This window comes from Fonsecaea nubica, assembly GCF_001646965.1.
Source record: "Fonsecaea nubica strain CBS 269.64 chromosome Unknown Scaff5, whole genome shotgun sequence".
Lineage (NCBI taxonomy): Eukaryota > Fungi > Ascomycota > Eurotiomycetes > Chaetothyriales > Herpotrichiellaceae > Fonsecaea > Fonsecaea nubica.
Genome location: NW_019173678.1, coordinates 136,587 through 154,671, shown reverse-complemented (window position 1 = coordinate 154,671; position 18,085 = coordinate 136,587). Strand labels below are relative to the sequence as shown.

Genomic DNA, 18,085 nt, shown 5'->3' with positions numbered 1-18,085 from the left:
AGAGCGAGAGAGGCAGCGCCAAGTAACCACCTGGGGATGGGGGGGGTGTTTGTTGTGAACAATCCACCGTTGTGACTATTATTTCTCGCGTTGTTCCCAAGATGCCTCCTCCAACACTGCCACTCCTCCGTCGACCGACTGCCAAAGACCTCCGCCAACAACTCCACCAGCTCAGCGACGTAGCGCAGGCCCTCCAAGCCGAACGGATCAGCCTCGAACACCAGCTCCGAAGCGTCCACGAGAGAACCACCTTCAACGACAACCAGATCCGTCGCATCATGAATGACCTTGACCAGAGGTTGTTCAAGGAACATCGTTCGCAAAGCCAGCCCGACTTTCAACGCGGTGTCATTGCGAATGACCTTGTCATCGACGGTATCTGCACTCAGATGCAGCTCAACTCGCAGTTGAAGGGTGCCGTCGAGGCCATCAGCAAGAACCAGGGCACAATATCCGAAAACAACCTCCTCCTCATGGCCGTCTTGAACGAGTTGAGCGGCGATCCCTATCACTTTGCGCACCATGTCGCCGTCCGTCTCGTCGAGTACAGCCAGGTCAAAGACCAAGAGCGTCAAAATATTCCTGTTCATCCCAGCCTCACCTCTGCCTTGCCTGGCCCGATCGATCCATACTTGGCTCCCCCTGCGCACGCAGGCGCTGAGAAGGCAAGCACTCGAGCCGTTAGAGATTCAACCGTCGTCTCATTGCGTTCACAATCACCCTCCATCAAGTCCGAGGATGGATCGTCCGAACAGGGTGAACGTGCTGCTCTACCGACCCGCTCTGCATCAGCCCTGAACGATCTCCCTGGCCCTATCCCCATATCAGCTGCAGTCACTGTGGTTCCCCTGGCAGATCAGGGAAACATCGTCGCACACGGCATGTCAGCTCTCCAAAAGAATTTCCCGGGACTTCTAGAGTCCTTGAGCAAAGCCCCGGTGGCCCGCATCAAGCCCGCTCCTGCGGCAGGTGCTATGGCAGCGCCGGGCATGAAGCGTGGCAGAGAGTCCACGGACAACAATGACAGCCCTCCGGGTCCAGTAAAGGCAGGCAAGAAGGCCAGAATCGGAAAGGAGCCAGGTAAGCCACCACATTGCATGTTTCCAGTTGGCAAGACTAACAAAACGAAAAAGCCATTGCCCACACCTTTGTCTTGTTCATGAAGCGTCTCGAACAACTGCATCAGAGCGGCCAAGACATAGGCGCAATCCTCAAATGCTCCCGTTGTCAGGCCATCAAGCGCGACGTCCGAGTCCTCAACTGCCTGCATCTGTACTGCCACCGCTGCATCCTGTGGCTCCGACACGAGGCGCAAAAGGGCGACGCGGTGCGTGGATTTCAATCATTCTGCGTGCAGCCCGAATGCAAGCAGGTCGTCAGCGGCAAAACCACCGTGATTGACTCCGAGATTATGGAATTCCTGCAGTGGTACGATAAACAGTCGCCCGCGGTCACTTCGCTCCCGGCGCAACTCAACGTGCTCGGCTCTGCCGTGGCCAAATACCCCGAGGACGACGAGATCAAGCACAAGCTAGACCAAATGCAGTTGCGGTACAAGACACTCCAGGCCAACGCCGTCATGGATGTCCCGTGCGATCTCATGCAGATTGCGAAGCTGGCGAGGAAGCCTTACTGAAAAACGCCGAAAACAATACCAGTTGATGTTAGAACGGGGGGTTGAGAGCGGGAGCCACCACCAGCCCTTCAGGGGCGCCGTCGACAAACCTTCACTTCAGCCTTGTCAACAAATTGCAGCCTGGATCCTGCAAATGGCAAGATTTCCGATGGATTTTCGATATCGTGATGCTGGGACCAACCAATGCGTGCAAAGGGCGTCAACCTCGTGGTTGATTAGCAAATTGTTTTCATCCTTTGAGTTACGGAGGGTGGAAGGCCCCTTTTGCAAGAAAAGTGCTTTTTGTCCTTTCTTTGTCTCTCTTATCGGCTTCATTTCGGCAATCGAAAACCAAAAAAAATTGGTGGAGACATACATACGCCCAGTGCGCAACGTGCTAGGGATATTGTGTTGTTGCGCCGGCACTTTTTGGGTTCCCTCACAGTAAGAGGGTTTACTCGAAAAGAAACATTGGAAAACCAGAGGCACGCAGGACGAATGAATCCTTAATAGGCATCGAAGTGGCTGGGGCTGGGGCTGCGCAGTCTCTTCGACTGGATCCAGCGATACATAGAAAACTCTTGTTATCCAGTTTCGTATTCAGTTGCTAAGATCTTGTTCTAGCTTTGCAACGTAAGGTAATTCGACTACTTTAGGTGCCTATGTTGGCAGGTATATTAGCGGGTAAGTCGTGGTGTGAATCACACACGATAAATGCTACAAGCGACAAGCACGTCGAGAGTGTGGTATATCGACAGTAGTACCCGTGAAGGGATGTTCTACAGGAGGAGGGAAGCGTGCAGGGAAGCCATCAAGCAGGTAGGTAGGTAGGTAGGTAGGAAGACAGTCGTTCAGCGATGGGACTTGGGGCACCAGAGAGTTGCAAGGGGATCAATATACAAGGTGAAGATGTAGAGATGTAGAGACAAGGATGTAAGACAAAGCTACAAGGGAGAGGCAAAGGGGGAATGTGTCGTGTTTTGTCGTTCCCTTTACATTGCTTCCGCTTGAGGCTCGAGTCGGTGGATGTATTCTATTACTACATGTAATGACACTGAACAGACACAGGTCACTGCGTGGAGTTACCTGTCTTATGCCAACACGAGAAAACATTCAGGTTTTTTCTCTCCCTTTTCGAAAACGGACCTCGCATGTCCCCCGGCAATAAGGAATCAGAGCAGCACGGAATCACCGACCTCATTCCTGATTCCGGATCTATATCTCTGTTCTGTTGTGGGTTTCCTCCTCTTTTTACCATCCCTGCTTTCTCATCTTTCGGATCGTGCCCAACTCGCTCCGGAACCCTTCCATGAACAGCTTGCGCCACCGCAGAATGCGAACGTTCTTCCTCCGCTGGCCCCTGCGGACGTGCTTCTCCTGGCTCCTCATGTCAGACTTGACGTTGTTCTCGTGGCATTTGCGCTCGAGCAGGCGAAAGCCGCGCGTCGGGTCGCCGTAGATGCCGTCCACGGTGCGGCCCAGCGTGGGGCGCAGGCGCAGCGTGATGGGTGGCAGAGACGACGAGTAGATGTCTTCGTGCAGGTCGGACAGGAGCGTCGAGGTCGAGGTCGTGGCGCTGTTTTCCGGTGATGACCGCTGCGCCGCGTTGTTCTGGGTTCGAGCATTCCCCAGCAATTGGTCCCAGCGTGAGGCGACGGTTTCTTTCCTCTTAGGCTCCGGTGCGCGGGTCTCCCGGATCAGGTCCATGAGCTGGTTTCTCATTGCATGGGGAGCGGGATTGTTGCTGTTCCTCGCCCTTGAAGGCTTCGGGTTCGACTTCGATGGTGGAGAAGGCGAGTCTTGAGATCTGGGAGCGGTAGAGCAGAGCTGTCTAGAGTGTCTCTGCAGAACAGGCTGGATGACATCGTGGATCGTTGACCTCGAGTAGCTCGAGGAGGTGAAGAGCCGTGGTGATAATCTCTGGGGGGTTAATGCACACCGTGCACAACTTTGCAGCGAAGGAGAGGCCTTCATCCTCACGGCGGCGCAGGCAAGAGAACACAAGAGAGTGACACCATCCACACTTCAATAGCTGCAATGAAACAAGAGCGGGAGGAGTAGAGTGTTCTGGTGATGAAATGTGCAGACAGACAAGTTCAATTGAAACAAGTGCTGCAATCTCAGAGCTTGGTGTGGCAGAATTCCCAGCCAATGATGTTCGAGTTTCTGCGGACCGAGATCTCGCTGGAGACTCCTAAGTGAGATCCTCCACATGCACTCCTCCACATACACGAGACACCTAGACACAGGATACATTGATGAACAGCCAGAGCATTTGCCTTTATGCTCTCCGTCTGCCACAAGTTCTCAAACGACGTTCTACTGCCCTTCCCTGGCCCCGCAGCATGTCTTCCAGCTCCAACCTGATCACGCTCTCCTCCCTCAAGTACATCCAGCCCGCGACCCTTGGCGACCTCCTGCTTGATCCTACAGAGAAGGCCAAGATCGCCATAATAGATGTCCGTGACTCGGACCACATCGGGGGCAACATCCACGGCAGCACTTGGGTGCCTCTGAACCAGCTGGATGTGCGGATGCCCGAGCTGCTGCGCACGCTGAAGGACAAGGAAAAGGTGATCTTCCATTGCATGTTGAGTCAACAGAGAGGGCCGAAGGCAGCCTTGGCCTACGCGAGAGCGAAGCAGAGGGCGGACGCAAAAGAAGCCCGCGAACAGGCACAATCAAATGACAAGGCGGGAGAAAACAAGACGGACGAGGGCGAGCAGCAGCAACAGCAGCAGCAGGAGTCGTCGTCTTCGCAGGAAGTTTGTGTGCTGGAGGGCGGCTTCGGCTCCTGGCAAGCACGTTTCGGCGAGGACTCGAGACTCACAGCAGATTATCAGCCCGACCTGTGGTTCTGACCTCAAGGCAGGTTTAATTCATGGGCTTTTGAGGTCGTTATGAGCGTTACTCGCGTTACTCACGGACAGCGTCCCCCACTTGACGAGATATTCCGAGTGGGATTGCTTTCGGCTTGAGTCGTTGGAAGAGGGCATCCGATACCATTAGGCTGCCCACCGCAACTCAGGGTGTAATTGGCACTCAGTAGACGAGGTTTAACCCGGGAAAGGCAAGTCTTGGAGTCGTGGGATCCATACTAGGTAACTAGATGATAATAACCCACAACAACACACGGCCTGTCCTTTGTGCTACTATTACTCTTAGAAGTATGTTTCATGAACTGGACTAGTATTGGCCTGGAGGTATGTCTCGCTGTGTCGAAAGGGAATATACATCTGCGGTATCATAAAAGCCGCCATGCCTCGTGCATTAAAGTGATCAAAAGACTCGCTGTATCGTACGCCGCCGTTTTTCCAACCCCAATAGTTACAGATCATGACACCCGAAACATCGCAGTAAGCTTGGAAACGCTGATTAGACCTCCGCCTGCATGGCGCGCTGGTTACACTCTTTTGCTTGCAGTTTCCTTCAGCTCCATTTCCGTGTTTTCGCGATGCTTGTGCTTCACGCGGCACATGGACCTCAAGCCCAAGACTGCAAGCCAGAAATTTCCCTGCGGCTCGTCGGGAGCGAGTTGGTATAGCAGATCGCTCTCCCAGCTGATGTTGTTGTAAACATTCATAATGCAGACGACTGTTTCGGAGATCCAGACGACCAAGAAGATAATCCAGTACGCTGAACTGGAGGCCTTGCCACGGAAACGATATGCGACCGCCCAGGTAACCATGCCAATCACCGCAGTAGGCTGAGAAGTCAGCAAATAGAAATCTGAGCACATTGATGCTTACTTACCGCACAGAGTCTTTGAAATCTACAAGCCAGATTGAGGTACGCCATTCGGTCGGCAATAGTGTTGCGCGGAGCCGTTGCCATCATCCAGCAGGTTTGGAGGAACGCCATCCTAAGTAGACGCCGTTCGATCAGTCAAAGATGCAAACAAAGCAAGGATAGAAATTCGGAGACAACTGACCAGTGCAGAGCAAGAAATGGTGTAACGGTGCCGATGAACGGATGGCTTTCGCCCCCATAGAGAGATCCTAAGCATGCTGCAACGATCTCCAGGCCCCATGAACAGATGGCCAAGAAGTAGAAGATGGTGTATTCTTCGATGCGAGCCAAGGAGCCTCCAGTCCTGAATGGCAAGGCCTGGGGCTCGTCTTCGCACGGGTTATCGATGGGATTCGTCATCTCGAGACGCTGGGGACTAGGTTTCGAAACGGCGTCCTCAAGTACGTTCGGTCCCCAGCGACAATGAGCGCAAACTGCGACAGACGGAGGGAGGTGCGGACAAGGCGCAGATGGACTGTCAGATGGGGACGGCGGCTGTCCACAGTCGATACCTGTACTTGTGCAGGGCGACAGGATCAGTGAACTGAAGACGTTGTTGCTGGTCGGAGGACGTGACTTGGACGATGACGATGATCCGTGGTGATCCGCCCAAAACAAGGCCAAGAGCGTCAATCAGTTGGACAACAGACAACGGTGGACCATCACATCCACGTGACAAAGATACGTAGAAGCATAGAAGCAGGGAGTAGTTTCCTGCTTAATCTTCGGATAAACTAATTAAATAACCTTCCGTGCCTCCGACGTGTCAGTTTCGTAGAGACTTGATTCACTTTGTAACTTGTGTCTCATCAACAACACACAAAGTCATCCACCACAACACACTTCCTTGTGTAATGGCTGCACCTATAAAGACCTTCCCTATATGCGGCGTGACATATGTCGGACAGATCGAGCATGAGTACATGCACGGCAAGAAACTGTCAGTTTGCGCAAACTGTCTGGCCTTGGGATTCCAGAAACCTTTGAGGCGATGCAACGGCTGTTTGTTGGTCGATTACTGCTCCAAAGAGTAAGTCTGCTTGTATTGTCAGCATGAATCCACTGACCCGCTGCCAGGTGTCAAAAAGCCCACTGGCGCAAGCACAAGTCATTTTGCAATATGGTCCAGGGCAAAGGAGACCCCAACGCCTACCTCTCATCCTATGGCCACGATGAAGTTCTTCGACTCATCATCGATGCCTACCGCTTAAGAGTCGAGACAGACCACTTATCCCGGGATGAAGACCACGGTATTTATTTTCCAGGCAAACCAATCGACGGCTTAGTCTGGGCCAAGGGCGACGGTGAGCACAACCTCCTCGGAAATCCCGCTGGTGGTTGTTACTGATTCTGTGAAACAAAGCATCTGATGACTTCCAACGATTTCTCGATTTGGCGGAAGAGGCAAAAATCCTACCCAAGTGGTGGACGTTTGAGGACCGAATGCAGTGCCTTGCTCTAGCAATCGACAAAAATGACCCCGAGTCAATATTCCGCCCAATCAACCAGACTGAGCTTCCCCAGAGGTATGAAGGTGATATGGCCATCCGATTGGCGCTCGCTATCCTGGCCGAGATGTGCGTCGGATATGATGGCAAGGGACCAGCCAAGGACGACACATGGTTCCAAGAGTTCCAAGAATTCCTCGACCTTCATCCAGAAGAACGAGCCCGATTGATCAGGGGCAGTATCGAAATGGTGGATTCGGTGTTGAAAGAACACGGAGAAGAGTTCGGACAAAAGCCGAACTAAATGTCGTAGGAGGATGCCCCGTTTGAGCTCCATGGCGAGCGACGAGCAACCCTGACATTGAATCATATATATATTTATCAGAGTCAAATCTGCAAGTGAGTTGCTTGTGCTCCATGTTGGAGCGATTCTTGCTAAAACACCCAGGGAAGGTGAAGCGAGCGACTTGATGTCCTCGCAAGGCTGGTTCTGGTCGGAAAGGTTACTTTTGATGCTTCAGGAAGGTCTAAATGGTACCTTTGGGTGTGGCAGCTGAACGGACAGCTGTCCCTGGTTCCTTCGTCTTCTCGGAAGGGACGTCTCTATCGGTACCACTTCCTTCCAAAGTTGAATCTTGGAAATTTCTTTGAACCGCCCCAGTCTCGACACTCTCCCACCCACATCACCCTTCATCACTGGCACTTGCGCGACCACGACATGGCGAGCCACAGACTTGATGAGATGGCAGAGTCCATCACAATACCAACCGCGGAGTACGCGTCATTGGTGAGCATCTACGCATTCCAGTTCTCCTGTCAGTCGAGGCCACGCGCAGTTCTAACAGAGGCAAAGCTCGACACAAGAAATAAGTTTCGTTCCTTGGTGCAGGGATTGCTTAATGCAGGAGTCTCCGGCGAGTTGCTGGACGCTTTGAGCCGCATCAATCGTCCACTGACACCTCCGAACGACTTCAACTCGACCAATGTCAACGCGATCGAACCAAGCCACAACGGTGCACCGGGCACCGGGCCCATGCACACAGCTCGTTCTTTCGTTCCTCCGGTCCCTGCCACCGAAATCCCACACCTTCGCCAGCACGCTGCTGGTTTGCAGGCACACCTTGGTCCAGGAATGGTGCAAGATGCACCTCAATACGCCGAGGGAAATGCCACGCAAGAGGTGGTGGGAGTATCGAGCAGGCAGAATCGTGACGGTATGACGACAGCAAGACGATCACTTGTCATTCTCGGACTATCACCTGCCACGACACTTCACAGCATCGCTCAGGTTCTCAGGGGTGGTGCCATTCTACAAATGTATTTGCGACGCCAGGACTGCTCTGCCCACGTGAGCTTCGTGGACCCGAAAGCAGCAGACAACTTTTATCACTATGCACGGACAAACGACATCTATGTCGCAGGAGATAGGGTGGGCAGAAACCAAATACAAATTGCCATTGCAAGCTGCTGACAGTGTTCAGGTGGACATAAGATGGGATCACCGACAAACTCAGGTGCAACCAAGCTTTGCCGACTTCGTCCAATTGCTCAGTCGTACTCGCAACCTCGTTATTCGCTCCGCCAGTCCAGAAATGACTGAAGATAGCATTCGAGCAGATCTCGAGCACATCCATCACTTGGATGTTGTTGACCTCTTCTTCAGAGATGGTCACGCCCACATATCTCTCAACAGCATTAAATCGGCTCACACGGCAAAGAACTGCATGCTTTCGCGGCAGAAATACATGAGATCGAGGATTGATTTCTATCCCGATGAATGTGCTCGACCACTGCCACGTGCAGATCTCAATCTCCGGCAGAACCCATCAGCCGTCAATCCGGCCGGCGTCTTCCACAACAATCGCTTCGCAGTGCTCTTTGATGAGTCCGAGGAGTCCTAGGAGTTCCCAGGCGAGGTCAAGAGTTGGTGTTCGAGGTTGCTGGCACAATAGGCTAGTTGATACCAGAGATAGGATAATGACACGTGTGGATGGTACCTGTTTTCACTGACACCGGCAGAGGTTCCACGGGGTGGCATTGGGTGCTTAGTGTCACTCGCACTATTGAGAGAGACATCGGAACCGCCGAGGTACAAGGAGCACGGATAACATATTGCCATCGTTGGCGGCACTGAATACGCTTCTCGATAGCGGAGCTTGAGTTGACTTGACCTGAATTGCAGGAATTCTAAGACATGACTTCAACTTCCCGACAGCTATCAATGCTGTCCGTATTTTCGTTTTATTTGTCGTGGCTATATCCATAGTGCCAGTCCTCCCTTTTCAGATCCTCCCTTATCTTGTAGTTCTCTTCGGCCACGTCGACCGTCCTCATATCACATTCCACAACTTTCATTCCTGGTTCTCCATCGTCAAACGATCCGGGGACTTTCCCAACAAGCGGCAACACCACTTGACTTAACCCGGCGTAGCCCTCCGACTTTGGGCCGCCCACATTGACAAAAATAATGGCGCAAGTATTCTCAAACGACCTCGTAATGAGGGCAGAACTCAAAAACTGAAGATCCACATCTGGTCCGTACGCCCTCGCTTCCGGGGTCAGATCATCTCTCGTCCAGAAGGTGGGGATGATGATTAGACGTGCACCCTGGCGGACCAAAGAACGACAGGCTTCGGGGAACGCTAGGTCCCAGCATATCACAATTCCCACAGGTCCCAGGGGAGTTTCTATCATTGAATGAGGATCTAGGTGAGGCGGTGGGCCCTCCTCTGTGGATAGATGATGTTGATTGACCTTGACGGAGGCCGGACCTGACGTGAGAACTGTGCGTTCTGGGATCCATAAGTTTGCCTTAGTGTAACTACCCAAAATCTCGCCTGTGTAGGAGATGAAAGGAGCGATGTTGAGGAGAACGGGCTGTTTGGTAGAGTCTGCGGATGTTCCGTTGCTGGCTGCGGGAGGCGGCGATTTCGGATCAATGGTGACGATCGTCCCCGGAACAATATTGATCTTCAACTCCCGGGCCAGGGCTTGATACTTGGGCACGTATTGATAAGCAGTTTGGGCCAGGACGGCGAACTGGGGATCTTCCGGGACCCACGATGTTAGATGGTACTCGGGCAGCACTGCTAGCGACGCCCCTTGTGCGGCAGCATCGCGGATGTAAGTCGACGCAGCGTTGAAGTTGTGTTCCAGGTCAAGAGGCTGGTCGTCAAAGTCAGCGCTTCACGCAAGCACATATCAAGAGTCATCACCGATAAGACAAGGACCATACTTTGGGGTGAAGCTGGATTAAAGCCACTTTGAATGTCTGTGAGAACGATTCATAGGATGTCGCCATTGTGTGTTAATCCTCATACCCAGTATTCGGTCAAAGATACTCGACGGAGCGTCTCCTTGTTACGATGACCGTACAGCTGGAAGTTGGTACCCTTGACGAGGCTTGCGACTGAGGTTTCTCCGTCAGACGTCATGGTGACGAGGCTGCGCTAAGCCTAAAGTAAATTTTGAATTGAGCCCACACACCTTTCTCAATTCTCCAAACCTCGAGGAGACTGCCAAATTTTACTTCCTTCGACCACAATAACCACGGGGCAGGTGTTGGCACGGGAAGTACTGTGCATGGGCTCCTCGCTCTCTGTGACTCCCTCATCTACAGTCCTCCTCTCCGCCTGAATCAAAACACCCTCTTCGAAGATTTCTTCCGTCGCCCACAATGTCCTACGCGAACGGTACCGCATTCCCAGACGAGGATGTCGAGGAGGAAACCCTCGTGGCAGACTATCAAGAGCAAGTGAACAACTATGATGAGGGCGCAGACTTGGAACGCGGAGACTCGATCATCAGTGGCGGACCAGCAGATTTGCGAGCGCAACTTGAAGCCGCCGCGGCTCCTCTGGAGTTCCAAGCGAGCTTGGAGACCAAGTGAGTTGTCCAGTCTGATTCTCTTCGTCCAGAAGATATTGTTTCTGTTGAGATATGTCTTTTGGGAGGAACGGGACTAATAATGCCCCCTCAGATTTCAAAGCTATGACAACTACTGCTCACTTTTCCACTACATCCTCAACTCCGATGGCCCTGTAGAAATTGAGACGCCTTCCTACTACTGGGCTTGGGATGTGATCGATGAATTCATCTACCAATTCGAATCATTCTGTCGCTATCGTAACCGGGTCGCCCGCACTGCACCTACGGAAGAAGAGGCGCAAATTCTGCGAGACAATCCAAACACATGGGGCTGCTACAGCGTTCTTAACGTCCTGTACTCATTGATCCAGCGTTCGCAGATCAACGAACAGCTTGCTGCCACGAAGAGAGGGGAAGATCCCATGGCAGTGGCGGGCGAGTACGGCTCACGTCCTCTTTACCGTATGCTCGGATACTTCTCCATCATCGGTCTTTTGCGAGTGCACTGTCTCCTTGGAGACTTTAGTCTTGCCCTTAAGACCCTGGACGACATCGAAATGAACAAGAAAGCCATGTTTGCCCGCGTCATGGCTGCGCATTTGAACACATACTATTATGTCGGCTTCTCTTACATGATGCTTCGTCGTTATGCGGACGCCGTGCGCATGTTCAGCCACATCCTGGTGTACGTATCTCGCACCAAGAATTTCCAAAAGGGACCCAATCAAGGGCAGTTCGATGCCATCGCAAAGAAGACCGAGCAAATGTATGCTCTCATCGCCATCTGTGTGTCCTTTGCGCCCACTCGCTTGGACGACTCCATCCACACGGCCCTCCGCGAAAAATACGGCGAGAAGTTTGCAAAACTGCAACGCGGGGGCACAGACAGCTTGCCAATCTTCAAAGAATTGTTCCAATCCGCATGCCCAAAATTCATCACCCCTACACCACCGGACTTTGATAACCCTTCGTTGAACATCGACCCTGTTGATCACCACACCGAGATCTTCATGGACGAAGTCCGCAACACTCTCTTCAACCCCCTGATCAAATCGTATCTGAAACTCTACACAACAATGAGCATTCAGAAGCTCGCCGGCTTTTTGGAAGTCGAGCCCGAAAAGCTTCGCAGTTGGCTACTCGTGAACAAGCAGCGAAGTTGTCGGCAAATACGCTGGACCGAGGGTGGTTTATTGGAAGGCGAGATTGTTGGTGTGTTGGGCAACGGAAGCTCAGAGGGGCTCGATTACGCTATCGAGGGTGACTTGATTCATATCAGTGAGGCGAAGCAGGGCCGACGCCTGGTGGACTGGTATCTGAGGAATCTGGCAAGATCCTACTAAGCAAGAAGATAAATTGGAAACAATGCAGGTGATGACCACGATCGGGGTATGGCTTGTTTGGGCAGAGACGATGCGAGAAGAAGAGGGGGGTGTTCTCAAGAACTCATGCTAAGACGGGCTCGTTCCAGAAGCACGAGAGCAAGCGCCACGCCAAAGATGTCATGAGTCATGTCGTGTCCGGAGAGAGTGAGAGGAACACGTCCCCGAGGTTTGCCTTACAACCCTCTCCAACCTGAAGTTATGGTCGACATGACACCTCCCCGAGCTTCAGCCTGCCGATACCCTCATTCTGAAGCAGAGTGCTTCCCCGCCGCCTCGTCAGAGGGAATCATCAGACACGAAGCGAGGTACCTATTGCACAAGGCAGCGCGTCCTCTTTTATCCGACCTGCTGCAACAGAAAAACCCAGCGGTATGTGTCATATACGGTTTACCGACCATTCCGCGCGGCCGGGCGAAACGAGATGAGGCAAAAGCGAGGCCAGGAAAAAAAGTAAATCGTACCTCTTCATGTCTAGAAAGGCGGGAAACCCGCCAGAAATGTGATTTCAGTTTTTGACTTTTTGTCTCTTGTCCTTTTTGTCCTGAGGCTCCCTCCCCTGAAACCGTGGTATTCATCATGGCTGGTTCGTTTGAGCTTTGTGACCCAGCCACCTGCCTAGCCAGCACCCAGACGAAGATAACATGGTTGGTATTTTTTAAAAGTCTTACAAGTCTTACAGAGTATGGTGGCAAGTAACATGCCGTCCGTCAATGTCAATCGTCCCGCATCTCTTCATCCTCGCCATATGCATCTTCGTCGGCGCTGGCGTCTCTGTCCCTTGCGACACCTGCATTCCCATTCACGGGTGGAGGTGTATTCCTGTCGTCGGCGCGGTCTTTGCGAGGAACCCCGTTGTTCATGCTCACCTCGGCGGCCTCCGCGTCCTCCACCTCCGCCATGCTGACATCCTGTGCGCCCTCGTGCAGCTCGCCCTGCTCCTGCAAAATCGTATCTGCCTGTTCGGCTTCTTCCTCGGCCTGCGCTTCCCGAGTCAATTCCTCGTATTCATCTCTGAATGCACTGTCGTATTCCCCTCTGAATTCGGCGCGCGAGCGTCGTTCTTTTGCGTTGGGCTCTTTGAAGAGCACCATGACTTGGTCGGGGATATCGTCGTCTGCATTGTTGTTGCCGTTGTTGCGCGATCCGGAGAGATTACCCCTATCGGCTCTCATTTTCACGCGCTCGAGGATCGGATAGTAATACGCCGCGTTGCCTTGCTTGCGGAAGCGGGAGCCGCGGGGAAGGTTATTGGCATCGACCAGTGACAATGCCATGATGCGATGTGGGTCGACTGTGTCTTGCGTGGCTTTGGGATATACACGAACCCGTTCAAAGGGTAGACGTAACGAGCCGTCGGCAGATTCTTCCAGAAGAGGTCCAATGAGGCTGGGATCGTCCTTTCGAGGATTTGAGTCGTCAAATAGCTGCCGTATGCGCGAGGTCGAGTCTGGCTGTTTAGGGACGGAGAGAGACCATGTATATGGCTCTGGCCCGGGATCTGCGAATTTTTCAGGATCTCTATCAAAAGCTTCTCTCGCGGCTCGCCAAGCTGGCATCAGAGCTGCGTTCTCCGAAGCCATTAATATACCAACATCAATCCGATCATCCCTTCTCCCTTTATAGGGCGGTAATGGCGGCTTGTCAAACTTGAGGGCTTGCCAATTCGAGGCCATATCTGTGCCGGTCTCCAGATCAGGGATGACGGGGTAGAAGTCCACAGGCTTGAGTCTGGGGTTATCGGGATGGACGGGATTCTTCCAGGCGTCTCGTTCCTGGGGAGTGATAGGGTTCGCTTTAGCCTCTGGAGGGTTGAAGGGGATGCTGTCCGGATAGGCCAGGTCGAAGCCTTTCTGAATCTGTCGCTTGATATTTTCTGGATCGTCTCGGGTGACAGGCACAGGAGCTGCTTTGGGCGTCTGGGGTTTTTGAGTCCGAGGATTTGCCCGCATGAAAGCATCATTTGCCCGGGCCATTTGTGAAGAGGTCATGTATTGTGTCTTGCGTAAGAATGAGACGTTGTTCTTTGCACCCTGGCTCTTCAGCTGATCCAGCGACATCAGCAACGCTTGGTCGGCAGCGTCGAGCACAGGTTGGACTTCGGGAGCCATGATTGCGCTTTCGTCGCCGAGAAAGTAGCCTGGGACACCGATCATATCTATAGGCATGCCACCTTCGGCGTCCACCTCAATGTTTGGTTCTTCTCTCTTCGCCAGACCCGACGCATAACTTGTTGTGAGGTATTGAGCCAAACCACCCGTGTCAATGTCTAGAACTGCGAACGTGTGTTAGCATCGAGACCCCAGTCTTTGTCGGAACATCTGCGACTTACACTTTGGAGGCATGGGAGGCGGAGGCAGGTCATTTCGATATCGTATCGAAACGACCATGTCCTGCTTGAAGCCCTTAGCCTCTGCCATCTTGACTGGTGTCGTTTGTAGAGCGCGGCGGTATGGGGACGAGTTGCGCGGCAGGGAGTGAGGCGACGGGAATAAGCGGTGCACAATGAGCCGCGCCCTTACGGACAGACTGGCATCCTTGTGTTTCCAAAGGCGTGCAAAGAACGGAGATTGTATGCTAAGTTGTTTGTTACCCAAGCGCAGTCTCTCCTCGCTCTATTTGGATGCTGGCGGGTTGGACGAAATCTCCAAACCGCGCTGCTGGGGAAAGTTGCGAAACTGGACAACGAATCAAAGTGGAGCAATTCAAGCGAACCGAAGTCTTCCTTGTCGCCGCAGTTTGGGTCCGGGTTCATGATTTCTCTTCCGGTTTTCACTTTTCTCTCCTCCAGATTCACGACCTGATTCCTTTGTATTCACGACTTCATCATCCTCGTATTCTGTCCAGGTTTCAGTTCTTCCAACAAGAAAATGGGCTGGTTCTGGGCCGACGCACCCAAAGTGAGCGCACTTCCGACAGCGCAACCATCCGCCGCCGCTCCTCCGGTATGCTACGCATCTTGATATACATACGATGGTTGAACGACTAACTCTCTAAAGCCAGGATGTCCGATGCATAAGGCAGACAACGGAAATCCTACGCCCTTTCCCCCGCAGCTCGATGCCTCGACGTCAACACCTTCATCATGCCCAGTCAAGTCTCCGAATCACCCACTGCGACATCAACCGGCAGAGTCACCGAGTCAGACTCGATCGCCTGAGCAAAGACCTCCGCCATCGACCTCTTCAACACTCTCCAAGCTCAATCCCTTGAATTACATGCCCTCTCTGTCCAATAGTCGCCCTGAAGACTCCCCTCAATCAATACATTTGCCTCTTGACCGGGAACTGTCCTCGATTCCGCGCAGTGATTCGCAGTCGAACTGGGAGTATCCCTCCCCACAGCAGATGTACAACGCAATGCTGCGCAAAGGCTACACCGACACCCCCGCAGAACATGTGGAGGCCATGGTCGCCGTGCACAATTTCTTAAACGAGGGAGCGTGGGCAGAGATCGAGGAGTGGGAGCGGATCTTCGGCAGAGGCTTATGGAAGGGGTGGGAGACTTGTTCGCGGGGTGAACAGGCCATTACTCTCGAGCGGGCGAGGCAGGAATACGCCGCTCAACGACGATTAGCCCTTGGGTTGAATCCGGACTCTCTGGAGGACGAGTCGAAACCAACACTCATCCGCTTCCAAGGCCGTCCCAAAGAACCTTCGCCCAAGGCTCGAATCCTGCAGATGCTGGGCAAAGTCTTCCCGGACCATTTCTCCCAGGAACCTCCCTTTGACCGACATGACTGGTACATCTCGCGGAAGCTCCCTAACGGATCGACGAAAGAGGTGCGCTACGTTATAGACTATTACGGAGGGGGTGTCGAACAGGAAACAGGCCAACCCGTCTTTTACCTGGATATTCGACCCGCGTTGGATACACCGACGGCGGCTGTGGAGAGGGCGATGAGATGGGGAGGGGACGTGTGGCATCGAGCATCAGGGGGAGCGGCAAGGGAGGCCACAGCACGAACAAAGGAGAATTGATCATGATTGACGCCCCGAGCGGATTGCCATGACTGACACGACGAGAACCGGGCGCAGATGTGATGATCTGGCCCAGTTTGGCTTCTCTTGGGTTCGTCTCTTATTACCTGATCCGGGGTTACAATTCCGCGGCAAGAGAGCGATCTCTAATGGGACACAGTTCAGTGGGGCGCCTTTTGAGCCTTTATGAACGTCTGGCTTTGTACAGCCCTTTGGTTTCTTGCAGCTTCCAGGTCTCATGTGTCGGGTCCCATCTTCCAGCAGGGCCTGGATCCCTCTCCTCTTCTATGACATAGCGATGTAATAATGTCCTGTAGAATAGCTTGTACACGAATCATGGCCAGTTTCCACGTCTGTCTGTACCTTCCCTGTAAAGATAACTCGGTCTGTTTCCGATCGCTGGCTTTCTACTCTTGCGGGGGGTATAATGAATTGAAATGAAATGGTGAGGTAAGATGCCGGATATTATATGGCTTGTGACGCACCACTTGAAATATTGAACCGCGCAATGAGGGTGGGTATGGATCCATCAAGGGAATCAGGAGCGTGAGGTGGGTTTGGTGGTCCATCAGTATTCGTCGTTTTCGCAAGACCGAACATGGCTTGATGGTGATGTGGCTCTGTGCGCACATCCAGACTGGACCAGTGTTATTGGATCCCGTGTTGATGTAGACGAGTCGAGTCGTTGACCCTACAAGCATCGGCCCAGATGCCTTGCCAGATCGACGACTGCAGCCATGGCATGTACAGCAGTCCGAACATGACCTGCTCGACCTCCTCCCAGGTCGACAGTCCCAGCTTCTGGGCGACCTGCGCCAGCGAGTCTGTGAAGAACATCTGTTCCGGCTGCTTCAGGGCGTTTTGGACAAAGACGAAGAGAGCCCAACAGATGACCATCGCCTCGTCCGCGTCCTGAGACCGTTTTTCGCGCATCCATTTTTCAAACACCTTTTTCTGATGGTGAGTCAGAGCCCTCCCGATCCCGCTGGCCGCGAGGATTGTGTGAGGAGCAACGGACAGCATTCCCAGGCCTGCGAGGCGGACGACACCTTCTAACGCTGGTATTTCTGGCTCGTTGTCGCTGTTGCGGGAGAAAATCTCTGTTTCATAGGGATACGCCAGCAGATCATATTCTAGCTCAGTTGCTCTCCGCCGCAAGCTCAGGGTTTCTGCAGGTGACGGGCGTCCACGAGGTGTGGTATGCATTTCGCAAAGACGGCATATGTCACTGGATACAGTGAAGAGTAGTTTCAAGGGCCGGCTAATATTTTGCAGCTCCCTGAAGTTCTGTCCCATGCGAGTCATCTCAGCGGGAAGATGCTGATCAGCACGGGATAGAATCTCTTCAGGTAAAGGTTCGCGCGTGAGCAGTAGCGGAAGGACAGGGCGCACAAGTAGTCCAACCGAGACCTTGACATTTGACAGCGGTAACCACATCATCGTCTCCTCAGGCAAGTTCATCTGTGAAGTTACACGCTCGAGAATGTTTAGATGTATTCGAGCCTCTGCAAAATTGCCCACGACTGTAGCGGCCGAAATCAGCCCAAAGCAGGCCTCGACCATCTGGTAATCTACATCCGCACGCTGCTCGAACGTCCGACGAACGGCCACCATTGCTTCATTTTTCACTCTGATGTAGTCTGGGTCGAGGATGCGGTCATCGTGGTTCGCATTGGCATTGGCATTAGCAGGTGCAAGGTCTTCATGTCTGCCATAGAAGACGGCCCGGTGGGCTGCGGTCGTGGCCATGAAGCCAAGGAATGTGGCAGGATTCGACATCTTGCTTTGCATAACCATTTGTTGCCGGGCAAGTCTGGCATGAGCTTGCCTCGTCTCAACACAGAACGACAGGGGGAGCATCACATCAAAGCCTGGACTAACTGTCAGGGTCTTGCAATCGATGCGGCTGACACGATAAACTCACAATACTGTAGTAAACTTTCTGAAGTCTGGCGTGGCAAACTGTTTGTCGGTAAGGTATCAAAGGGATCAAAGGATTGCGCA

General features: G+C 53.0%; 11 protein-coding genes across 11 annotated transcripts; 6 read left to right on the top strand and 5 right to left on the bottom strand.

The window, feature by feature from the left end:
- Window positions 1–101: 101 nt before the first annotated feature.
- Window positions 102–1,636, top strand: AYO20_01238 (hypothetical protein; the record flags this gene model as incomplete). The annotated part of the gene is made up of 2 exons (XM_022639544.1): window positions 102–1,080; window positions 1,134–1,636. The coding sequence occupies 2 exons, from the start codon at window positions 102–104 to the stop codon at window positions 1,634–1,636; spliced, it is 1,482 nt and encodes a 493-aa protein (XP_022504380.1).
- Window positions 1,637–2,866: 1,230 nt separating this feature from the next.
- AYO20_01237 (hypothetical protein) lies at window positions 2,867–3,337 on the bottom strand (the record flags this gene model as incomplete). The annotated part of the gene is made up of 1 exon (XM_022639543.1): window positions 2,867–3,337. One exon carries the CDS (start codon window positions 3,335–3,337, stop codon window positions 2,867–2,869), a length of 471 nt encoding a protein of 156 aa, XP_022504379.1.
- Window positions 3,338–3,960: 623 nt separating this feature from the next.
- AYO20_01236 (hypothetical protein) lies at window positions 3,961–4,476 on the top strand (the record flags this gene model as incomplete). The annotated part of the gene is made up of 1 exon (XM_022639542.1): window positions 3,961–4,476. One exon carries the CDS (start codon window positions 3,961–3,963, stop codon window positions 4,474–4,476), a length of 516 nt encoding a protein of 171 aa, XP_022504378.1.
- A 542-nt stretch (window positions 4,477–5,018) lies between these two features.
- AYO20_01235 (hypothetical protein) lies at window positions 5,019–5,764 on the bottom strand (the record flags this gene model as incomplete). Its single annotated transcript, XM_022639541.1, has 3 exons — window positions 5,019–5,321; window positions 5,369–5,477; window positions 5,547–5,764. 3 exons carry the CDS (start codon window positions 5,762–5,764, stop codon window positions 5,019–5,021), a joined length of 630 nt encoding a protein of 209 aa, XP_022504377.1.
- Window positions 5,765–6,258: 494 nt separating this feature from the next.
- On the top strand, window positions 6,259–7,156 carry AYO20_01234 (hypothetical protein; the record flags this gene model as incomplete). Its single annotated transcript, XM_022639540.1, has 3 exons — window positions 6,259–6,434; window positions 6,482–6,708; window positions 6,768–7,156. 3 exons carry the CDS (start codon window positions 6,259–6,261, stop codon window positions 7,154–7,156), a joined length of 792 nt encoding a protein of 263 aa, XP_022504376.1.
- A 414-nt stretch (window positions 7,157–7,570) lies between these two features.
- Window positions 7,571–8,753, top strand: AYO20_01233 (hypothetical protein; the record flags this gene model as incomplete). Its single annotated transcript, XM_022639539.1, has 2 exons — window positions 7,571–8,281; window positions 8,334–8,753. 2 exons carry the CDS (start codon window positions 7,571–7,573, stop codon window positions 8,751–8,753), a joined length of 1,131 nt encoding a protein of 376 aa, XP_022504375.1.
- Window positions 8,754–9,093: 340 nt separating this feature from the next.
- On the bottom strand, window positions 9,094–10,286 carry AYO20_01232 (hypothetical protein; the record flags this gene model as incomplete). Its single annotated transcript, XM_022639538.1, has 3 exons — window positions 9,094–10,017; window positions 10,088–10,123; window positions 10,173–10,286. 3 exons carry the CDS (start codon window positions 10,284–10,286, stop codon window positions 9,094–9,096), a joined length of 1,074 nt encoding a protein of 357 aa, XP_022504374.1.
- Window positions 10,287–10,528: 242 nt separating this feature from the next.
- On the top strand, window positions 10,529–12,062 carry AYO20_01231 (eukaryotic translation initiation factor 3 subunit L; the record flags this gene model as incomplete). The annotated part of the gene is made up of 2 exons (XM_022639537.1): window positions 10,529–10,737; window positions 10,832–12,062. 2 exons carry the CDS (start codon window positions 10,529–10,531, stop codon window positions 12,060–12,062), a joined length of 1,440 nt encoding a protein of 479 aa, XP_022504373.1.
- A 755-nt stretch (window positions 12,063–12,817) lies between these two features.
- Window positions 12,818–14,521, bottom strand: AYO20_01230 (hypothetical protein; the record flags this gene model as incomplete). Its single annotated transcript, XM_022639536.1, has 2 exons — window positions 12,818–14,376; window positions 14,434–14,521. The coding sequence occupies 2 exons, from the start codon at window positions 14,519–14,521 to the stop codon at window positions 12,818–12,820; spliced, it is 1,647 nt and encodes a 548-aa protein (XP_022504372.1).
- Window positions 14,522–14,971: 450 nt separating this feature from the next.
- AYO20_01229 (hypothetical protein) lies at window positions 14,972–16,081 on the top strand (the record flags this gene model as incomplete). Its single annotated transcript, XM_022639535.1, has 2 exons — window positions 14,972–15,046; window positions 15,101–16,081. The coding sequence occupies 2 exons, from the start codon at window positions 14,972–14,974 to the stop codon at window positions 16,079–16,081; spliced, it is 1,056 nt and encodes a 351-aa protein (XP_022504371.1).
- Window positions 16,082–16,729: 648 nt separating this feature from the next.
- On the bottom strand, window positions 16,730–17,860 carry AYO20_01228 (hypothetical protein; the record flags this gene model as incomplete). Its single annotated transcript, XM_022639534.1, has 1 exon — window positions 16,730–17,860. One exon carries the CDS (start codon window positions 17,858–17,860, stop codon window positions 16,730–16,732), a length of 1,131 nt encoding a protein of 376 aa, XP_022504370.1.
- Window positions 17,861–18,085: the final 225 nt, after the last annotated feature.